A 19,482-nucleotide genomic window follows, 5' to 3' on the forward strand; every position below is an offset into this window, starting at 1 on the left:
TTCTATTCAACTTCATGAATCTGTCCAATCCATATTATTCCATTCCCAGAACTATTACCCAACCCCCTGAGTAGCGTCAGTGCTGTGATCATGGAGAAGGAAGGTGCAGGGTGTGAGCATGCATAGGCCCTCCCACACCATCACCATTTCCTGAATTTTCAGCTGGAATCTCATCCTGCAGCCCTCCCCCTCTCCTGGGGCCCCCTGTCCTGGCCACTCACTCTCTCCTTGCAGGAACAGTTGCAGAATCTGTGATCAGAGGGTTTGGTCATGCCCAGCCTGTTCCCTGTGGTCCCCAATTTGCAAAAAATAGCATAAAAATGGGAAGGAGAGACATGGGGAAGCCACCGAGAATCTAACTGTGTGCAAAAGAGGAACTTATGACTCACACGCCATCAACGCTGTGGGGCCAGAAGCAACCCCATCCTGGAACTAGTATATTTGGTATATTTACTTCTTTTTTTCAAGGCATTTATTTTCTCTCTCATTTTGATCCCATAGGACATATGGTTTTATCCTGTTTTATTTTATTTTTTTAGTCCTCTAAATTTCATTCTCACTGGTTGTTTTTAAGAGGAGATGTTCTATACTTAATATGTCACAAATGAGGCTGGGCATTTATTTTGTTTTACTTATTTTATTTATTTATACTTTATCTTGAATGAAAATACTATAACATCACTACCTTGAGGATGATCAGGCTTTCCAGTTCTTTGTAATTGGTAACTGGTAAAACCTTCTAGTATAGAGATCAGTAGAGCTCACACCTCTGCTTAGAACTTTTCAGTGACCCACCCCCTCATCTTCTCGACAACAGCATTGCTCAGCCAATTTCCCACCCGAATGTGCCAAACTGATGAAGCTCACACAAGAGTCTCAAACTCTGGAGACCACATCCTTTGAGGCACATGGAAGAGTTGGGGGAAGTAACCAAAGTCTGGCTGCTGTTATAAGGAAGAAAGTGCAGTGGATTTATTCCCAAAAAAAGAGACATAATTTTCCCACAGAGTCACTTCCTCCCAGTCATCTTCTTTTTCAACTTCCTCAAACAAAGCAGGCAGTAGGAGAACAGAGTTGTGAAATGTCAGTATTGTAGTTTCTCTGTTTACTACATCCTCCCGGTTTTCTGATGAGGAACCAGCCAAATGTTTCAGTCTTACATAGTAATATGTTGATCACAAGTGACAGAACCCTCAGTCTATCCCAGTAATAGAGGATTTTGTAGGAGTACTCTGACATCTTCATATCAATAAGAAGAGCAAAACCACCTGTTGGGAAAGACAGTCTTCCTGAGTCTCTCTTATTCCTGCACGTCTTGCTGGGTCTGCCCAAAACATGATGCTCTGACTGCTCCTTACCTGGTCAAGTTCTCAGGGCTGTGTTTTCAGGGAGCAACCTTGAAGAGTGAGCTCACGTCTTCCTCCAGGACAAAGAGCAGTCTTCCTTACTGCTCGCTATAAAAGGAGTAGGTTCTCTGAGTTGCCTGTCTTTGCCACCCAGGGACCTATCAACCTGACTCACGTTTCTCTGGGGCTTATCCTATCAACAAAATTTTCTGAACTGCTCTGGGAGTCAAAACAAACCTAATCCTTGCCCCCATGGGCTCACCACCTAGCAGGAGATGTGGAGAACTGCAGATGCCGTTATAGACAACGTAGGGGTAGTTAAGATAGTGCTGGGGTCAGAACGAAGTCCTGGGCTTGCGACAGAGATTTTGCAAGCTACTGCAGCATATTTGTTAACTTCTAAAATATTCACTGGTAGTTTACTATGTGTCAAGCATCGTTCTTGGTGAACAAAACAGACAAAAATGCCTTCATCCAGTATCACAGATCAGGCATATACTTGCCCCTGAGAATGGGCAATGAGGAAACATTGTCCAGGCAGGGCCTCAGAGTTGGGCACAGGTAGATAAAGAAGAGAGGGCAAGGCTGGAAGATCTGCTCCTTTCTTCTCCAAGAACAGGCTGGGGAGGGAGGGAGGAATGCAGGGGAGAAAGAATGGAAAAAAACGAAAAGAAAAAATAAAAGAAAGAAAGCGGGCAGGAGGGAGGAAGAAAGAGTAGAGAGAAAGAGAAAGAGAGAGATAGAGATTCCTTCCCGGCTGAATCTATGACAGTGTGGCTGGCAGGCCTAGAAACTGTGGTCATCACTGCTCTTAGGAACCACTTAGCTGTTTGGATGTTCACAAAGCAGTAAAGACAGCGGACCCACTTATTGCATTGGGGTCATCTATCTGAATTCAACCTGATCTCTCCACTCTCTGGCCTGTGTGGCTTTGAGCAGCTCACCCAAGGCTCCTCTGTGACATGGGGATAGGGCTGACTCTCTTCAGAGTCATTGTGAGGAGTGAATGAGACACGACAGGCAAAGCATTAACACACAGCAGGTGCTGAGCAAATGTATTAGTTCCCTAGAGCTGCTGTGACTATTTACCACAAACTGGGTGGCCTTAAACGGCAGAAATTTATTCTCTCACAGTTGTGGAGGCTGGAAGACCAAAATCAAGGTTTCAGCAGGGCCAGGCTCCCTCGGAAGGCCCTAGGGGGAATCCTTACTCGTGTCTTGCTACTTCTGCTGGTTGCCGTTAACCCTTGGCATTTCCTGCCTTGTGGCAACATAACTCCAATCTCTGCCTTCTTTGTCACACGGCCTTCTTCCCTACATGTGTCTGTGTGCAAAGTTCCCTATTTGTATAAGGACAGCAGCCACTGGATTTAGACCCCCTCTAATCCAGTCTGACCTCATATTAACTTGATTATATCTGCAAACAACCTATCTCCAAGAAAAAAATTGATTTCACAGACATCACAGGTAAGAACTTGAACATATTTTGGGGGGAAAAACAATTCAACCCACAACAGTAGGTATTCATTGTAAGGTTTATGGACCCCCTTGTGTTCCCACTGTCCATCTCCAGGCCTTGCCTTCCTCCTAAGCTCAAGACCATCCATCTCTCTAGCTGCCTGCTGGATGCTGGTCTCCATGGGGGATGTCCCAGAGACCCTAGAGCTCCCAACATGTGGCTCTAACCCCATTGTCTCCATCTTGGCCCTGCCCCCCAACATTTGAGAGAAATAAAAACATACCTGAACACAGTCTTGTGCAAATATGTTCCCAGAAGCTTTATTCCTAATCACCAAATACTGGAAACAAACCAAACATTCGTCAACAGAAAAATGGGTAAACAAAGTGTGGTACAATAGAATCCTACTCAGCTATAGCAGAACAAAATACCGATATGTACATAACATGGATGAATCTCAAAAAACTCAACACTGAGTGAGAAAAAACACAGGTATATACTTCATGATTGCAATTCTATAAACCAATTGTAATATGTATAATGTTCACTTTTTCCAAAGCTCAAGCCACTTTTTCTATCATATTTGTTAAGAAGTCCTTCTTTTCCCAATTGAATAGACAAGGTGCTGTTCAGTGGGCCATATATAATGTGTGGGTCTATTTATGGACTCTGTTCTGTCCACACCACACACTCTTGACTACGCTACTTTACAGTAATGTCTGATTTCTCCAGTTGTATTCTTCCTTTTCAAGATAATTTTGCTATTTTAGATCCTTCATATTTTCATATAAACTTTAAAATCAACTTGTAAATTTACATGGATATATACATTTATACATACATATATATATATATACAAATATATATCTGTTGACTGGGATTACTTAAATCAATATACAGAAAACTGACATCTAACAATATTGTGTCTTCCAATTCTTGAGCATGGTATATTTCTTCATTTACTTAGGTCTTCTTTAATTTCTCTCAGCAATATTCTGTATTTTTCAGTGTGGAAGTTTTGCATCTTTTAAAAAGTAATTAGTCCCTGGTGCCTTATATTTTTGTGCTTTTATAAATGGACTGATGTCTATGTGTAGGGAACTTTTAATGCCTTGTCCAGTCCTTTGATTTCTTTTCATCAAGACTATTTCATGAAGAGATTGCTGTGATATATTCATTCTTCATTTGGGTGTTGTAGGTGAAATGTGAGATCATGATGTTTCATCCATCAGATGGTTGTGTGATCATTTGGGAACCTTTCTCATTTGTTTGGTTTGTTGCTATCGGGGAGACCGTGAGCTGCTGCTTAACTTTCCCTTCTGAATCCAGAAGTCCACCTTTTGAGCTCCATTTTCAGAGACAGATGAAGTCAGACGAAGGTCCAGTGGGAGGACATTCCAGGGGAAAGGAACTCAAGGTTTAAGGTTTGAGGTCTGATGCTGGTCCCCTCCAGAGCCAGAAGATACTCCTTGTAGAACCTTTCTGTTCAAGGCGCAGGGATCCAGCATGTGTTCAGCATACACTTTTTGGCAAGTGGTCTGAAAGGAGTTTAGCGCCGGAATTCTCACCACAAAATTTCAGGTAGGGCTTCTCATGCCTGTTTCACAGAGCAGGAAACTGAGGCACAGAGAGTTAGGGGCGGGTCTGTCTGCAAAGCAGCAGAGTGCAGATTCTAACTTGAAACTCTTTGTTTCCAAAGCCTGTGTTCTTTACAATTTTATAGGGAATCTAACTCTATGGGAATCAGCTCTGACATTTTCTTTGCCCCTCTGGGGCCATGATCCCTCAAGCCAGGGCCGAGTCTCTGTAGCTTCTCACTTGTGGAACTTGATCTCGGAATACTCACTACCAGTGGCCTCCTGTTCCCACAGGCCACTAGGTTTCATCCAATGAAAGCTTAGGGATGCATAATGAAGCTCTTCTTCCTCCCCTGAGCAAGGGGCAGCCACATCTGGGGTAGGATGGTCTGGATGGCTGCCTGCCTGGGATTCCATCCAGAGACCCTGAGTAGAGGGAGAGAGAAGAGAGTCAGTGCAGAAGAGCAAGCACAGGATAAGGCAGAGAATGTCCAGGAGGGAAGCCCCAAAATTCCCTCCTCTGTTCATCCCACACACATTTTGCTGAGATCTCCTTCATTCATGCGTTCTTTAAATATTCAATACTTAGTGAGCACCTTATTTGGTGCTTGCTAATCTCATTAACTTCCCACAACAACCCTATGAGGAAGATATTAGTATTGTCTCTATTTTAAGGATATGAAAACAAAGGTTGAACCAAGTAAGCCACATGCTCAAAGTCCCTGGTGAAACCAGGATCCAATCTAGTTCTTTCTGACCCCAAAGCCTGAGGCCCCCTGTGTGTGAGGTCCTGAGCCGGGAGCTGGATGTACTGTGAGCGACATGGTAGACACAGATTCTGACCTCTTATAGCTTACTCTTTAATTGAGGCAGGCAGCAAAAGATGAGTTAAATAAATATCTAGTTGTGAATTACGATACAATGGACAAGAACTGGGTAAGTGAGATGGAATTGCAGGGCCTTGATTCGGGCATGGCACCTGCCCTTAGGAATCTCACAGTTTGGTGGGAGGACAAGTCAGTCAAAGAAATTGTATCCCTCTGGTAGACAGAATAACAGTGCCCCAAAGGTGTTCATGTCCTAATTCCCTGGAACCTGTGAATGTGTTACCTCACAGAGCAAAAGAGACTATGCAGATAGAGTTAAGATAAGGATACTGAGATGGGGAGGTTTTTCTGTATTATTTGGGTGGGCCCAATGGAATCATGAGAGTGTTGACAAGTGAAAGAGTGAAAAAGGAGGCAGAGAGAGATTTGAAGATATTATTCCCATGGTCTTGAAGATGGAGGAAGGGACCATGAACCAAGGATGCAGGTGCCCTCTAGAGGCCGGAAAAGACAAGAAAATGCATTTTCCCCTCAGCCTCCACAAGGAACTAGGCCCTGCCTGCCAAAGCCTTAGGTTTAATCCAGTAAAACCCAGTTTGGACTTGCAACCTCCAAAACTGTAAAGTAATAAATTTATGTTGCTGGAAGCCACTAAATTTCTTACAGCAGCAGCAAGAAGCTCATACAGACTCACACAGGGGAGAGTGACAGGTGCTGCCTGGGGAACATCCTTCTTTGCTGTTCCCCTTGACAAGAGAATGCTTCCCCAGAATTAATAATGTTTGTGCTCCTCCCATTCTCTCTTGATTATTCAAATTAAGATTCACACACACACAACCATTTCCCCACACTGCTATTATCCAGCACACCAGTGACCTCTGCTAGTGAAATCCAAATGGCCATCTTCAGTCCTCACCTCTCTGGAATTTGCAGCAGCAGATGACCCAGGTGCATGTCTGCTGTAAATGAAAGCTTTTCTTTACTTAACTGCAAGACATCACCCTTTTCTCAGTCCATCAAACTCACTGGCTGCCCCATTGCTGCTTGATCTCCAACAAAATGGGAGCAAAGAGCATCACAAGAGGGAGGAACAGCCCATGCAAAGACCCAGAGGCACAAATTACTTGTTCTGGTTGATGATGATGATGATGACGAAAAGTCCAGTGTGGGTGAGGCAAAGAGTGGGAGGCGGAGGCAGTGTCAGGAAGTGGACAAACAGCGGGGCTGGGATCAGGGTGAGGCAAGTGAGGCACTCGCCCAAAATGCGAAATTAAAAGGGGAACCAAAAACCTCAGTCGTTGAGATAAATAACATTTGAGTGCAAGACTTTTAAAAACCAAAAATCGAAAAAAGCAAGTGGAGAACAACATCTCAAAAATTCGGATAACCCAGGATTAGCAAGAGCTGCCTTCTGAACCAACTGGAGCTTGAGGCAGAATATATATATTCTGCTCCTATATACATGTTTTTATGTATTTTTAATGTTCATTTTTTTCAAGAATATTGAAACATTACTGAAAACTTGAAAAGTGCTGTGTATTAAAATATTGTTTTAAGTTTGAAGGTTCTATGTGCACCTAAACCAGAATTTGTTACAATTGTGCTTTTCTGGCTTTCTGGAAGCAAATGCAGAAAGAATATTTTCAAAATCTCCTTCTCTGCTTCTATCATTTTCAACTGAAAAGCCACCATGTGTGACAATTTCTCTTGACCAAGTTATTATCTTAAATAATTATTAACTAACTTCAGTCTACTAATCCTAACATTATTTAGATTTTTGATACTTTGCTCATCATGGATTTTTTCATTAATTCCAAATTTTTTAAAACAATGTATTAAAATTTCGTTTATCTCTATTATTGAGATTCCTGGCATTGCATTAAATTTTGCATCCTAGGCAACTGCCTCACTCTCCTCACCCTAACCCCGGCCCTTCTAGAGAGGTAGGTGCTAAGAGAGAAGATTATACAGGGCTGCAGGCTGAGGAGTTTTGGCTTCATTCTCTAGGTCACGGGTCGAAAAGGTACAGTCCATGAGTCAAATCTGGCCCACTTCCTGTGTTTGTAAATAAAATTTTATTGGAACACAGCCATGCTCATTCGTTTACGTATGGTCGATGGCTGCTTTCATGCTGCAACAGCAGGGTTCAGTGGTGTAACAGAGTGTAAGGCCAACAAAGCCAAAAATCTTTACTATCTGACCCTTGATAGAAAATGTTTGCCGGCCTCTGCTTTAGACAATGAAGGCAAACAGATGTTCAAATGCAGAAGAACTGGACAATGATGGCTCTTAGATGATCAGTCTGTGTAGGGCAAGGGAAATGAGAGGCAGGGAGATGACGGCCCAGGAAGGAGATCCTGAATCCTCAGCAATGATCGGGGTCAAGATGGAGAGAGGAAGGCTGATGTCAGCTGCTCTCAGGAGGAAAAATAGACAAGATGTGATGAAGTTTTGTCTGTAGCAGAAGAAAGGGAGGATAGAGAGAAGGTGATTCCTCTGTGCCTGGCCCGAAGGAAAGAGGAGGGGACTGTTGTGCTGTCAGCAAGATGGGGATCTAACTTGATGGGAGGAGGAGATGAGAGCAATGTTGGCTATGCTGAGTGAGGCAACCTAGGCAGCCATCCTGGAGGAGGTATGCAGGGAGGATGCTGGATGGGGAGATGCTTAGGTCACTCACCTGAGAGACTGACCATGTGACAACATTTGCGCCCTCCATGTCCATGTCCCCCATGCCCACTGCTGGCCTTACTGCTTTCTTTTTCCAGGATGTCACGCTGAGTGAAGAGAACAGAGAGCCTTTCAGTCTGGCCAGCTCAGGGTGCAGTGGGAAGACTGACCCTGAAGGGGCTGGAGGGAGGACTGAGGTGGGACAAGAGGATCCTGGTCCAGAGATCCCAGGGTTGAGAAGACAGACTTCCCCCTCCCCGCACAGGGAGCAGAAGCTTGTGACACACTCACCCAGGTGCCAGGGACCTCCTTCCTGCCCCCGCTTCAGGCTCTTGACCCACTCAGTCCCTCCAGCTTTGGATTCAGGGATTCCATGCCTGCCTGCCCTTCCAACCTCAGGGTTCCCCCTCCCTCCCCAGGATGACTGCTCACATGATGGCAATGGCGTAGAAGGACAGGAGGAGCAGGGCTGTAGCACATGCTCCACTGATGGCCCCCAGTGACGCTCCTGATAAAGGACATGCTTTTCCTGCAGACAGATTCGATTATTGGGGATTCTCCTCTGAGAACTTGGAGTCTTCTCCTCCCACTCACAGAAAGATCTCACACTTTTGTGTTCAGGCCACTTTGCCAGATGCAAAACCAGGAACATGGGGCTGGGAGTGCGGGTTAGGGTGAGGAAAGTGAAGCTTGCAACAGCTGTGTTGCAGTCTGTGTTTATTTAAACTATTGATATTTCGTTTGTCACGGAATTTATTTTGTATTCATTTATTATTTTTAAAAATATTTCATTGTAATGTTATTTCTTTTGATTAATTATGTTTCTTTGGCTTCTACTTAAATTTTGTGAACACAATAAGTGCCTCACTCACCTGAGACTTGTAAGGCACCGCAAAGAATGACCTTGTGTCCCCAGACACACCTGTCCAGGCCCCAGCCCCTCTCTGCCAAGACCCGCTTCCCTCCCTGGCTTCTTCCTCCCAGGCCTATCCCCACCCCACAGCCCTGGCCTGGCAGGAAGAGGACAGTGACACCCTGAGTCCCAGGGAATTTTCCAGGCATCAGAGCTGAGCACAGACCACATCTGAAGTCCCCTTTGAAGTTCAGGGGGCTGCTGGTTGGGCTGTGAGGGTGGGGTGGGTGTTGTCTCCTCCTCCAGCCCCCACTCCCCAAACCGCCGGTGCACTCACTCTGCACAGAGAGGCTCAGGGAGACGTGCAGGGAGCCCCGAGGGTGCTGAGCTTGACAGGTGAATTCACCTTCATGGCTCGAATCCACCTGGGGCAGCTCCAGGACTCCGGGGTTTGAGGGCTGTGAGGGGCTCAGGGTCCGGCTCCCACAGGCCCAACTCAGCCTGGCAGGGGGGTTGCTGTCGACAACACAGACCAGATGCAGGGACTGGCCCTCCAGGACTGAAAGAGATGATGCATTCTTCAGGGTTATGGGCGCTGGGAAGAAGAGAAAGAAGGTCAGAGATACAAAGAGATCCAAAGAGGAAGGATGCAGAAGGAGACTAGATGAGGACAGAGATACAGGCTTAAGTTGAAGTGCAGGAGAACCCACACTTTTCCTCCTTGCTGCTGGGAATGTAAACTTGTCCACCCTCCGTGTAAATCAACTTGGCCATATCTCTCCAAGTTAGTAAGAACATATGAAGTAGCTCTCTTTTGCTTTTGGGAACTCATTCCACAGACATACACAGACGCAGTTGTGAAAGGAGACCCAAGACTGTTCATTGTAGTGTATCTGTTAGTAGAATAAAATGAATGCCATGATTTTTCAATTAACAGGAGGTGCCCTACCAAATCAGAATCCATCTCGGCCATGGGATACTGCACAGTGACAGAGAAGAATGAGGACAGTCTGTCCTACTGATGTCAAATGGCCCCTAAGCTCCTTTAGGTGAACAAACCAAAGCTCAGAAAAGCCTATGGACACGGGTCACCTCCTGGTAGGAAACTGGGCACCTGAGGACAGACTCTGATGTACGTTTTGAATTTTTGTCCATGTGAATATTTTATCTCTTTAAAAGTACTTAAATAAGCAATTGTTGAGGAAAATAAAAAGACAGGGCTGGAAGAGTTATCAGAAGATGGATCATAAGGGGTCTCCAGAGGCAGGATCTGCCATGTGAATGTTGCCCTATTCTCCTTGTGGAGCTGAGGGGATTGGAGAAGTCTGAGGGGGGTGAGGGGCCCACAGGGACAGCTGCTCACAGAGGCCATGGTGGCTGAGGATGGGAAAGACCAGTGGGTTCACCCACAAGGGAGTCTCTGGTCACCAGGGTTAATCCAGGATGAGGTAGGGACCCAGCCCTGCCATGAGCTGGAAGAGGCCCTGGTCCCTACAGCCCAGGAGGGGGCTCCTTCCTACCTGTGCTGTGTCCAAGGAAGACAGTGATGGTCAAGTTCTGCAGAGGGTCTGGGACAGAAAGACATGGTGCACCCACATCAGTTGTGAAGGCTGGGTAGACATGGGCCCTTGTCCCCTGGAGCTGCATATATGAGGGAAGAGTGAAGGTGGGCATCCTCATGACTCCCTCCCAGGCTGGATTCTCAGACCCCAAACCCTGTATCCAAGGCCGTGGCCCCCCACACCCCCTACCCTCAGGACCCCATCAGGGACACAGGCATTCTGGCCAAGCACTCACAGTACACATTAAGCTGGATGGTCCTTTTCCTGGCCACTCCAGCCCCAGGCAAGGTCACCTGACAGGAGAGGCTGGTGCCGTGGTCCTGGGGCCGTGGGGTGAGGGTGAGAACCAAAGAGAGGCGGGTCATGGGGCCCAGAGAAGCAAAGGCTGCTGTCCTCCATAAGAAGATAGGTGGTGTGCCCCACTCACAGGCCCAGGGCACAGTGCATGTCAGGTTCCTGGGGCGGCCAGACTCCAGGGTCCCCGAGATGAGAATATCTGGCGTGTGGGTCAGGGTTGATGAGGAGATAGGGAGAAAGGAGGATGAGGAGGGATGGTCTGAGGTGTGGCCCTGAGAAAAGCCTCAGGTTGTTCCAATTCCTTCCTCCGAGCCCCGATATACTGTACCCCTAATACCCTTCCATGAGTTGGGCTTATCCCAGGCCTGCCTTAGGACCCCAAGCCTTCCCATGTGACCTCTCCTGGGGCTCCCTCCTTACCCACCACACGCACAGAGAGATGATTTAATTTGTAATTCCATTTTGCACTTCCTCTCTCCACCCGAAAAAAGTATCATCTGTTGTCCCCCATCCTGGCGTCTCTGATGTCCAGGGAACAGTTGCTGTCCTGAGGGTCCCCAACGAGGTGGAATCGGCCCTGCGTTTCCTTCTGCACTTTATGACCTGGGCTCTTTATGGCCACTGGAACATCCTGGTCTGTATCGGCCCCTTCATGGAACCAGTAGCCATGAGCTGGGGTAGAGTCATTCCAGCCATCCTTGCCATAGGAGAAGGTGCAAGGCACGTACACACACAGACCCTCCTGTACCACCACCGACGGCTGCACTTGAATCTGGTAATCCTTGTAGTTTATCCTGGGCCTCCTCTGGCCCTTGGCCTCATCCCTCCAGCAAAGCAGGGCCAAGAGCACAAGCTGCAGCAGCATATCTAGGGTTGGCTGTGCCAGGTTTCCCAAGATAGTCTGTGTCTCAGGGTTCTCTGTCAGGAACTAAAAGCTCAAGAATTAGAGGAGACTTTAACAGGAAGATGAGGGTGAGGTCAGATCAGTGACGCTCCTCAGAGGAGGAACTTCAAACCCAGACACTGTCCAGGCTGAGACAGTCCTTGGAGTCAATCATCCTCTGCCCATGTCCACTGCTGGGGACTCTGGGTTGGAAAGGGTGAGAGCCACATCCAAGTTCACACCCCATGCAGGGACCAAGCCCCATCTCCTGCCTCATTTTGATGCCCTTTCCCTTGGAGAGTCAATTTATGCAGAGTGGAAATGAGTCCTTTCTGGTCAGACCTCCTGAGTCACAGCCTGTAAATGTTTGTGGAGGTCAGTCCAGTCAGGAATGTTACTAAGGGACATGGGAAATTAAGGAACTAGACCGTCCTTCCTCCCTCAGCATCCATGTGGTGGGCAAGGCCTCTCTGCTCACAAGGTCACACATCAGCCATGGACCCTGCCCTGAGAGTCACTATCCAAGGCGGGAGACAACAGGTATCCTGGCATCTGGAACTCCCTGTAACAGAAAGACATAGAGACACGTGCAAGAGACACAGAGCAAGGAACGCTAGCCTGGGGGTCGTCCACCCTCGGCGACTGTGAGGATTTCATGAGGGAAAAGACACGAACCTGAATTCACAGAATGTTATTTTTAACTGTGTGGTGGGGGCTGGGAAGAATTGGTGGGACTCCTGGGAGGTGCTGCCGCCTCAGACCCATGTCGTTTTTCTTGAAACATTTTTGGTGGACACATAACACACATGCAGAGAAGTGTTGTCACAAGGGCATTTCAGTGATTTATCACAAAATGAACACCCTCCAAATAAGAGAATGTCGGGAGCACTCAGGACTTCCCCCTGGGTTCCCTCCCTGTCTCCACACCCTACTCCCTCCAAGAAGCCCCAGCCTTATTGTAATGCCAATTGATTCCTTGCTTTTCTCTGTAGTTTTATCATCTGAACAGACCGCCTTTAATACTATGGCTTTGTGCATGCTTTTCTTAAGACTTTGTATACATAGAAGACGATATAGTCTGTTTTCTTCAATTCAACTTCACAATCTATCCATCCCATATTATCCTCTTCCCAGAATTGTTACCTAAAACCCAGAGTAAGTTAGTGCTGTGATCATGGAGGAGGAAGGTGCAGGGTTTGAGCATGCATAGGCACTCCCATATCATCACCATTTCCTGCATTTTCAGCAGGAAACTCATCCTGCAGCCCCTTCCCCCTCCTGAGAACCTGTGTCCTGGCCATTCTCTCTCTCTCTCTGTAGTGGCAATTGCACCGTCTGTGGTCAGAAGGGTTGGCCTCACCCTGCCTGTTTCCCATGGTCCCCAATTTGCAAAGAAAATCAGAAGAATGGGAGAGAGAGACACATGGAAGCCACAGAGAGTCAAACTCTTTGAAAAAGAGGAAATATAACTGGCCATCAGAGCTACGAGGCCTTCTAACCCCACTTTTCCAATTTAAAAAAGAAGATACCAAGGTCCAGAGTGGACAAGCAAATTGCGCAAATCACACTGGTGCCCTGTCTTATGCAACGTTGTCTGCACTGGGAGCCACTTCGTCAATCTTTGTGAGCCCAGCATTCATTGAGCTTTGAGATGGGAAGCTTACGTTAACCCAAGAGGGGAGAATTATCACCTATTCCCATGAGGTGAGGAGGGAAATCTCATTCATACACTCTTTCAACAATCATCTACAATGTGTCTTCAGGTTTCCAGTAAAGGGGAGAATATGAGAAATTTAGTCCTTGTCTTTGAGGAGAGCAGCATCTTGTTAGGGGACAGGTTACCTGACAATTCCCGCACATAGGGTAGCAGGCTGCGATGGGAAAGCACAGGCTAGGGTGAATGGGGCTCCTGCTCTTCTGGACTGGCAGGTGAGTCTCAGGGAGGACTGGGCCACGTAGACATGGAGGTGACTCTCAGGCAGTCACAAGGGATGTGAATTCCACAAGTGATCCAGGTACCCTGGGAATTCTGAACTCTCAAGTATCATGTTCTCAATTCCACTCACTTTCCCACTGTGCTGTAGATTCTCCATGAACTACCAAGTTCTGTGCTTTGTTTGTGACCAACCCCGTCTGATCCAGCCAGAGTCTGGCCACTGCCCATAGCGAGCACTCCCACCTGGCTCTTGGGGATCCCTTGGAGAAGGCTATTGTGCTGTCCATGGTTCTGATTCACAGCTGAGTGCTGACTTTGGAGATGTCTGCAGCTCTGTGGAGGGGCCTGATCACACAGCACAGGGACCTTATGTCTAGAGCCAGGAGGGTCAAGACATCAGATGTGCTGGGGACAGCTTTGATCTACCTCAAAGGAGGAACGCTGAGGAGGGGAAGATCTCTGCTTCTCCTCCTTGAACTTCTGGAAAACCTCAGGAATGTCCTATGGACAATGCCAGTCTGTTGTCACCAATCTGAGGGCAGGGAAGATAAAGGCTCTGTGCAGCTCTTTTAAATATCTCTTCCAATTTCACTGTGCCAACATCCCTGAAAGAGGGAGGTGATCACTCTAATTAGATAGAGGAGGCAGATGACACTCAGACAGATGAGGAGCTGTCAGAATTATTCTCCAAAGACAACCCCAAACAATTTTGCCCCTCCTTTATATAAACATGGCATTCCTCTCACTACAAAATGGAGTTTGTTATTATTTTCTCCTCCTCTTGAACCTGAATTGGGATCACGACTGCTTTGACCAACAGAATGTGGAAGACAAGATGTTCTGAGACTCATATATCTCAGACATTAAGAAGACCTGGCAGCTTCCACTCTGGCCTTGCAGATTTTTCTGGGTATCTGCATAAGCAATTCACGGGACTCTGATGGAGAGAGATGCTACATTGAGGAACCCTGGGGGGTTAGACTCCAGCCCCAGTCACCACCACCATCCCAACCTGACTGTCTGAAGTTTAGAGTGAAACTGCCCAGCTGGGCTCTGGACAACTTAGAGAACCATGAGATAGAATAAAATGGTGGTTTGGGCCACTGAGTTTTAGGATGGTTTGAGGGGAAGCAACAATAAGAGAAACAGTAGTTTACACAAATAATAGCTAATAGGGAGAAGGCAAAGTAAGAGGTTTACTCACCTGATGAGTTTTTCCACATACTCTATTTAAAGAATGACTTTTAAATGGTAATTTGAAACCTTCAGTGAAGATGCCTGTGGAGGATTTGCCAGGCTGGATCTACATTTCCCAGCACACCCTTCCCTATTTGCTTTCAGGTTAAAGTTGTTCACAAGAGAAGGGAGAAGTTGAAGTGGCAGCCACCAGGCTCTGAGGGTCAATGGAAGAGCAGATCCTATCGTAGCCCTCACACATCATCACTTATCTGTTGGCTCAACTCGCTGGTGTGAAATAACAGCTGCTCAAGTGGTGTAAGAATTGTGAGGAAGTTTAGATGAGCAAAATGAGATTACTGACTGTCTCCAATGGAAAACTATGCATTCTTTAGCGCAAAGCTTTCTGGAGTTATCTGATTCTAGGACTTCATTGCCTTTGAACGATTTTACAATGCTATAAGTTTAGATAATTAATAGTAATGAAAATAGCTCATGTCCACAGAGATGCACATTCTGTCCACTGAGAGGCCACTTGAGTCCCCCCATCTAGCCAGTTTCACATGCATTCACAAATTCATTTCAACATCCCTTTACTCTGTGCTTCTTCCATTTCTGCCTGGGTCTTGCATTAAGGAGTTAAAGAAATCAAGGAGTTGCTGTTCAATGGGTATAAGTTTCAATCATGCACGAAGAATAAGCTCTAGAGATCTGCTGTAGATCAGAGTGCCTGTGGTTAACTATACTGGACAGCTAAAAATTGGTGACGAGTGTAGATCTCAGGTTATGTATTTTTGTACCACAATAAAAAGTATTTAGCACGTTTTCATTTTATATGAAAGCCATGACTTTACCTTTTTAAAAAATTATCATTTGACAGAATAAATGAGAAAAAAATGTATGTGCCTGTACTTGTGTTGGCTTTCTGTTTGTGGTGTGTTCTAGTCAGTAGAAACAACTCCCCCTGGGGCAAATAAGATGGCTCATGCAACACCTTGGCTAAACTTAAAGGATTTTGACTATTTCCATTTGGGGAACTGAGTTAGAAGCAAAAAAGGGAAACCATTGGGATTTTAGAATTTACTCTGGTTCCTCTATGGAGAATAGACTGGAGATGGGCACAGACAAGGTGAGAAGACAAGTATCCTCATCCGCGTATTTTAGTTCCAACTGTATAAAGTGAGTCCTTGGAGGCAAGAATTTGTGTCTCTCACAAGGACTGTAGACTTGCTTTGAACACCACAACAATAAGTTACATATTAGGTGATGGATATGTGCCAAATGATAGGTTTCCCAACTCTACATACAGGTAAACACACAAGTAGCAGAATCTTACATAAAGCACTCTTTTAATTATGGTAAAGGAACTTCCATATATATATCTTTCCTCTTCCTGCATCTACTCACTCACGAACATTGGGAGTAGGTTGGGAGAATGGAAATGAGAGGCGAGCAAGTTTATTTGTTTGCTTTTCTGTGTAGGGGCAAGAGCAACTCATCAAAGTGCTTCCTTAATGTGCATATGTGGGTTAGGGGTAGGGAGAGAGGTTTGGGAGACAATGATCATGATGAACCCGTGTCTGGCCCTTCCTTCTGGGGTCCCATGTCCAGGACCTTCCCCTGTCCCAAGGGGCAGGGAACTCAAATTTTCCTCATTCATCCGTTTCTAGAGGCCCCCAGCCCTACTAGGAAAAACAGGAATGAGTTAGGAATCCCTTTGAACCTGTGGCCCAGGCAGGTGGGGCAGAGAGACATCATCCATGGGAGCATCAATGCCTGAGTGAACAGGGGAGATGGGAGAAGCAGCAGAGAGAGGAGACCAGCACCACCCACTCCTGACTGTCTATTCCTCTCTTGGCTTCAACCATCCCCACATCTTTGCCCTCCTGGCACCAAAGTTGGCTCAGGTCCTTCTGCAGAGCTGGGAGGTATTTGACCTCAAATCCTGACTCTGTTTCAGTACCACGAACAGCACCAGATCCCTCAGGGCCTTTCCCTCCTCTGCCCCACGTGATTGTAGAATGATGACTCTGGGAGTGATCAGCTGGTGAATACTGTCCTGTCATGTGAGGGTTTCAGATGAGGAATTACCTGGGGAAGGCCCCGATCACCTGATGCAGCAGATCCTGGAGAAGCCATAGGGGAGGAGGAAGCTGGTGACAAGTGGGCACTCCTGAGCAGGGTGAACCCACAGGTCACACATAGGGGAGTGTTGGGAGGGCATGAATTTCCTGTTTCCAGCCCTATCAAGACCCAGACTTCCTGCTGCTTCAGGATTCTGGGGCTCTGGACAGCCTGGGCTGGTAACTGCAGCAAGTGTCTGGGCAGAGTTGGGATGGGAGCCCTTGAGTGACTGGGAACACCTAATGAGAGACCAGAAAGCTCCAGACAGAAATGTGGGAAAACCTGTCCCAGACTGAAAGTGAAAATCAGTTCACATGGAGAGAGACAGCATTCCTGCGACAGCATCCCTGCAGGGATGGGTGGCTCTCAGTCTGGGGGGGAGGGCTCAGTTACAAAATTTTTTAAAAATAGTTTATTTCTTCCAAGGTCTTGCAACAGTTGCAAAATGCCATAAGGACACCCTCTTTGAGTGATTGACATTCTCTTACCAGTGATACCCTGAGACTGGCTTTGTTATTCCATCTAATTACTGTGAGGGACTCCCCTGGCTATACTGGACAGAACCCAATCCCAAGCTAACACCTGTAGAGGATAAAGAACACAAATCTGAGGATGGCAGCACATCGTGGAAGTACTGGCACACTCCTGACCAGCATCGTTGACCTGGGATGTTACCAGGCCCTTCCACAGGCTCCTCCCACTCTACACTGGGGACTTGCCTAAGGTCTCCATCCACCAGGAGACACTCTGGCCCCTGGGGAGACCCAGGTAGGGGACTGGCGCTGTTCGTGGTGCTGAAGCAGAGTGGGATTTGAGCTCAGGTACTTAACTCCCAGCTCTGCAGAAGGGCCTGAGCCAACTTTGCGTCCAGGAGGGTAAATATATGGGGATGGATAAATCCAGGAGAGGAGCAGAGCATCAGGAGTACCTGGTGCTGGTCTCCTCTCTCTGCTCCTTTTCCCACCTTTCCTGATTACTCTTGAGCATAGTTCCTCCTGTAGATGATGTCTGTCTGCCCCACCTGGCTGAGCCACAGGGCAAGGGGATGATCTTGCTAATGCTGTTTACTGGCCTCTGTACTCTTCCTTCAAAGAGATTGCTTCATGCCAGCCTCACCAAACAAAACAAAACAAGAACTATGAAAGTGAGGAGGCTGGTCTTCACATTTGACAAAGGAGAAAACTGAGAGTCAAGGCCAGGAATATCTGACACTATGCCTGGATTCCTTTCTCCGGTTCTGTCCACTCGCCCCAGTACCTCTCAGCAGGAGAGGATAGTCTCAGGCCTTACAGGGAAGGTAAGTGCTTCCTGGACACTTGTTTCTGGCTGCAATCAATCCTTCTTGTTGGTGGCATTGGACTCACCTGATATTGTCAGAAAAGCTCCCCTTTCATCCAGGAGAGCAATGAGCCTTCCTTGCTGCCTCATGTCTCTTGGTCTGGATCTGGGAAATGGTGAGTCTGAGTGCCCTTACTCTGTTGAGTGAGGAATCGAGATGTCCTGTCTCTGCATTGTTCCTCTACTCTTGGGGCCCAAAACAAGTTTACCTTCTTCTTATCACCTTCCAGAATTCTCTTTGGTTGTCTCTTGCACCGCTTACAGGGTTTATAGTTGTGAACAGGGGGGAGAAGCAGGGAACCGTGTGTCGATGACATCTTGTCTGGATTGTAAGTCTAACCATCAATTTTCAACAGAGGGGTTGACCCATATTATGTACTCTGACAGTATCATAAACATAAGTCTGACTCAACTGTCCCTTCTGGATGTAGGGAATTTTGGAGACTATAAATCAGGTAATTTTTATACTGCACCAGAATTTTCATTTTGTTTAATTAAGGACCACTTTATGAACTTATAGCGTAGTGCTTTGTCTCTGTCACGCTTTGGGTGCTGCTAGTGAATTGTAGGGTATTTTTGTTTAAATTTATTTTTATTAAAATTAAAACGTTAACTATTTTAGGAGAAGGATTATGAGCTTCTGCTTCCCTCCGCCTTCTCAATCCTGACATATATTTCTGAGCTCATACTGAAGAATAAGGTGTTAGCCAGATGATGACATGGTGATGGGCCTTCCTGGAGGAGTGATGTGTCTGCACAACGACAGTAAGGAATGCACCAAATGTGGGTACTTAGAGAATGACTTGAGGGATTGATGGCTTAGGATGTGGCAATGGTGAAGTAGAGTAAGATTAAGAACAACCTAGTTAGAGGTCAGAAACACACATTCCATGGGCTGCCTGATTTTGCATATGAAATTTTGTTGGAATGCAGCCATGTTAATTCACTTGCAGATTGTCCATGACTGCTTTTGTGCTACAAACATGGAGTTGAATAGTTGCAACAGAGACCATATAGCTTGCAAAGACAAAAATATTTGCTATCTGGCCCTTTACAAAAATAAATTTCCTGACCCCTGTCTTAGAATGTCAAGTTTAGAAGATTGTAAATTATTCTTTTGAGCTCAGGAGCTAGAGAAGTATTTTGACTGCAGTCAGCTCTGAGTTTTAGGAAATTTTCTAAATGCTAATATCTGACTTTGCCTATATCAGGACTAGTAGGAGGCAGGCAAGATGGAAAAAGAAGACTCACAAGTGGAGAGAGATGATGCTGGAGGTCAAGTCAGGGCAGAGATCCGGAGGGCTTTGAGTTGAGAGTGAACTGGCATGTGGCTGATGTGGTGTCTAGGACAGAGCATACCCAGCCTCTGGGCGAAATGTTACTAGGGCCTTTCTGTTCAAGGGAAAAGGAACCAAGCTGCACCAAAAGCTCATAATG

At 46.5% G+C, this 19,482-nt stretch overlaps 1 protein-coding gene across 1 annotated transcript; it reads right to left on the reverse strand.

Annotated features, from left to right (window-relative positions):
* Nucleotides 1-3,108: 3,108 nt before the first annotated feature.
* Nucleotides 3,109-19,381, reverse strand: LOC103558374 (sialic acid-binding Ig-like lectin 12). The gene is made up of 6 exons (XM_070558352.1): nucleotides 10,527-19,381; nucleotides 10,250-10,370; nucleotides 9,067-9,324; nucleotides 8,309-8,405; nucleotides 7,887-7,983; nucleotides 3,109-4,808 (listed from the first exon to the last, which is right to left on the reverse strand). Exons 1-6 carry the CDS (start codon nucleotides 10,533-10,535, stop codon nucleotides 4,620-4,622), a joined length of 771 nt encoding a protein of 256 aa, XP_070414453.1. The 5' UTR covers nucleotides 10,536-19,381; the 3' UTR covers nucleotides 3,109-4,619.
* Nucleotides 19,382-19,482: the final 101 nt, after the last annotated feature.

The sequence above is a fragment of the Equus przewalskii genome, chromosome 9 (assembly GCF_037783145.1).
Source record: "Equus przewalskii isolate Varuska chromosome 9, EquPr2, whole genome shotgun sequence".
In the NCBI taxonomy this organism is placed as follows: domain Eukaryota; kingdom Metazoa; phylum Chordata; class Mammalia; order Perissodactyla; family Equidae; genus Equus; species Equus przewalskii.

What these genes read in the sequence shown, in the direction of transcription:
- LOC103558374 (XM_070558352.1), bottom strand. An exon ending in TTCTACGCCATTGCCATCAT is followed by an intron (nt 7,984 to 8,308) that starts GTGAGCAGTCAT and finishes CTCTTCACTCAG; the next exon opens with CGTGACATCCTGGAAAAAGA. An exon ending in TCACATGGTCAGTCTCTCAG is followed by an intron (nt 4,809 to 7,886) that starts GTGAGTGACCTA and finishes CCCTCTACTCAG; the next exon opens with GGTCTCTGGATGGAATCCCA.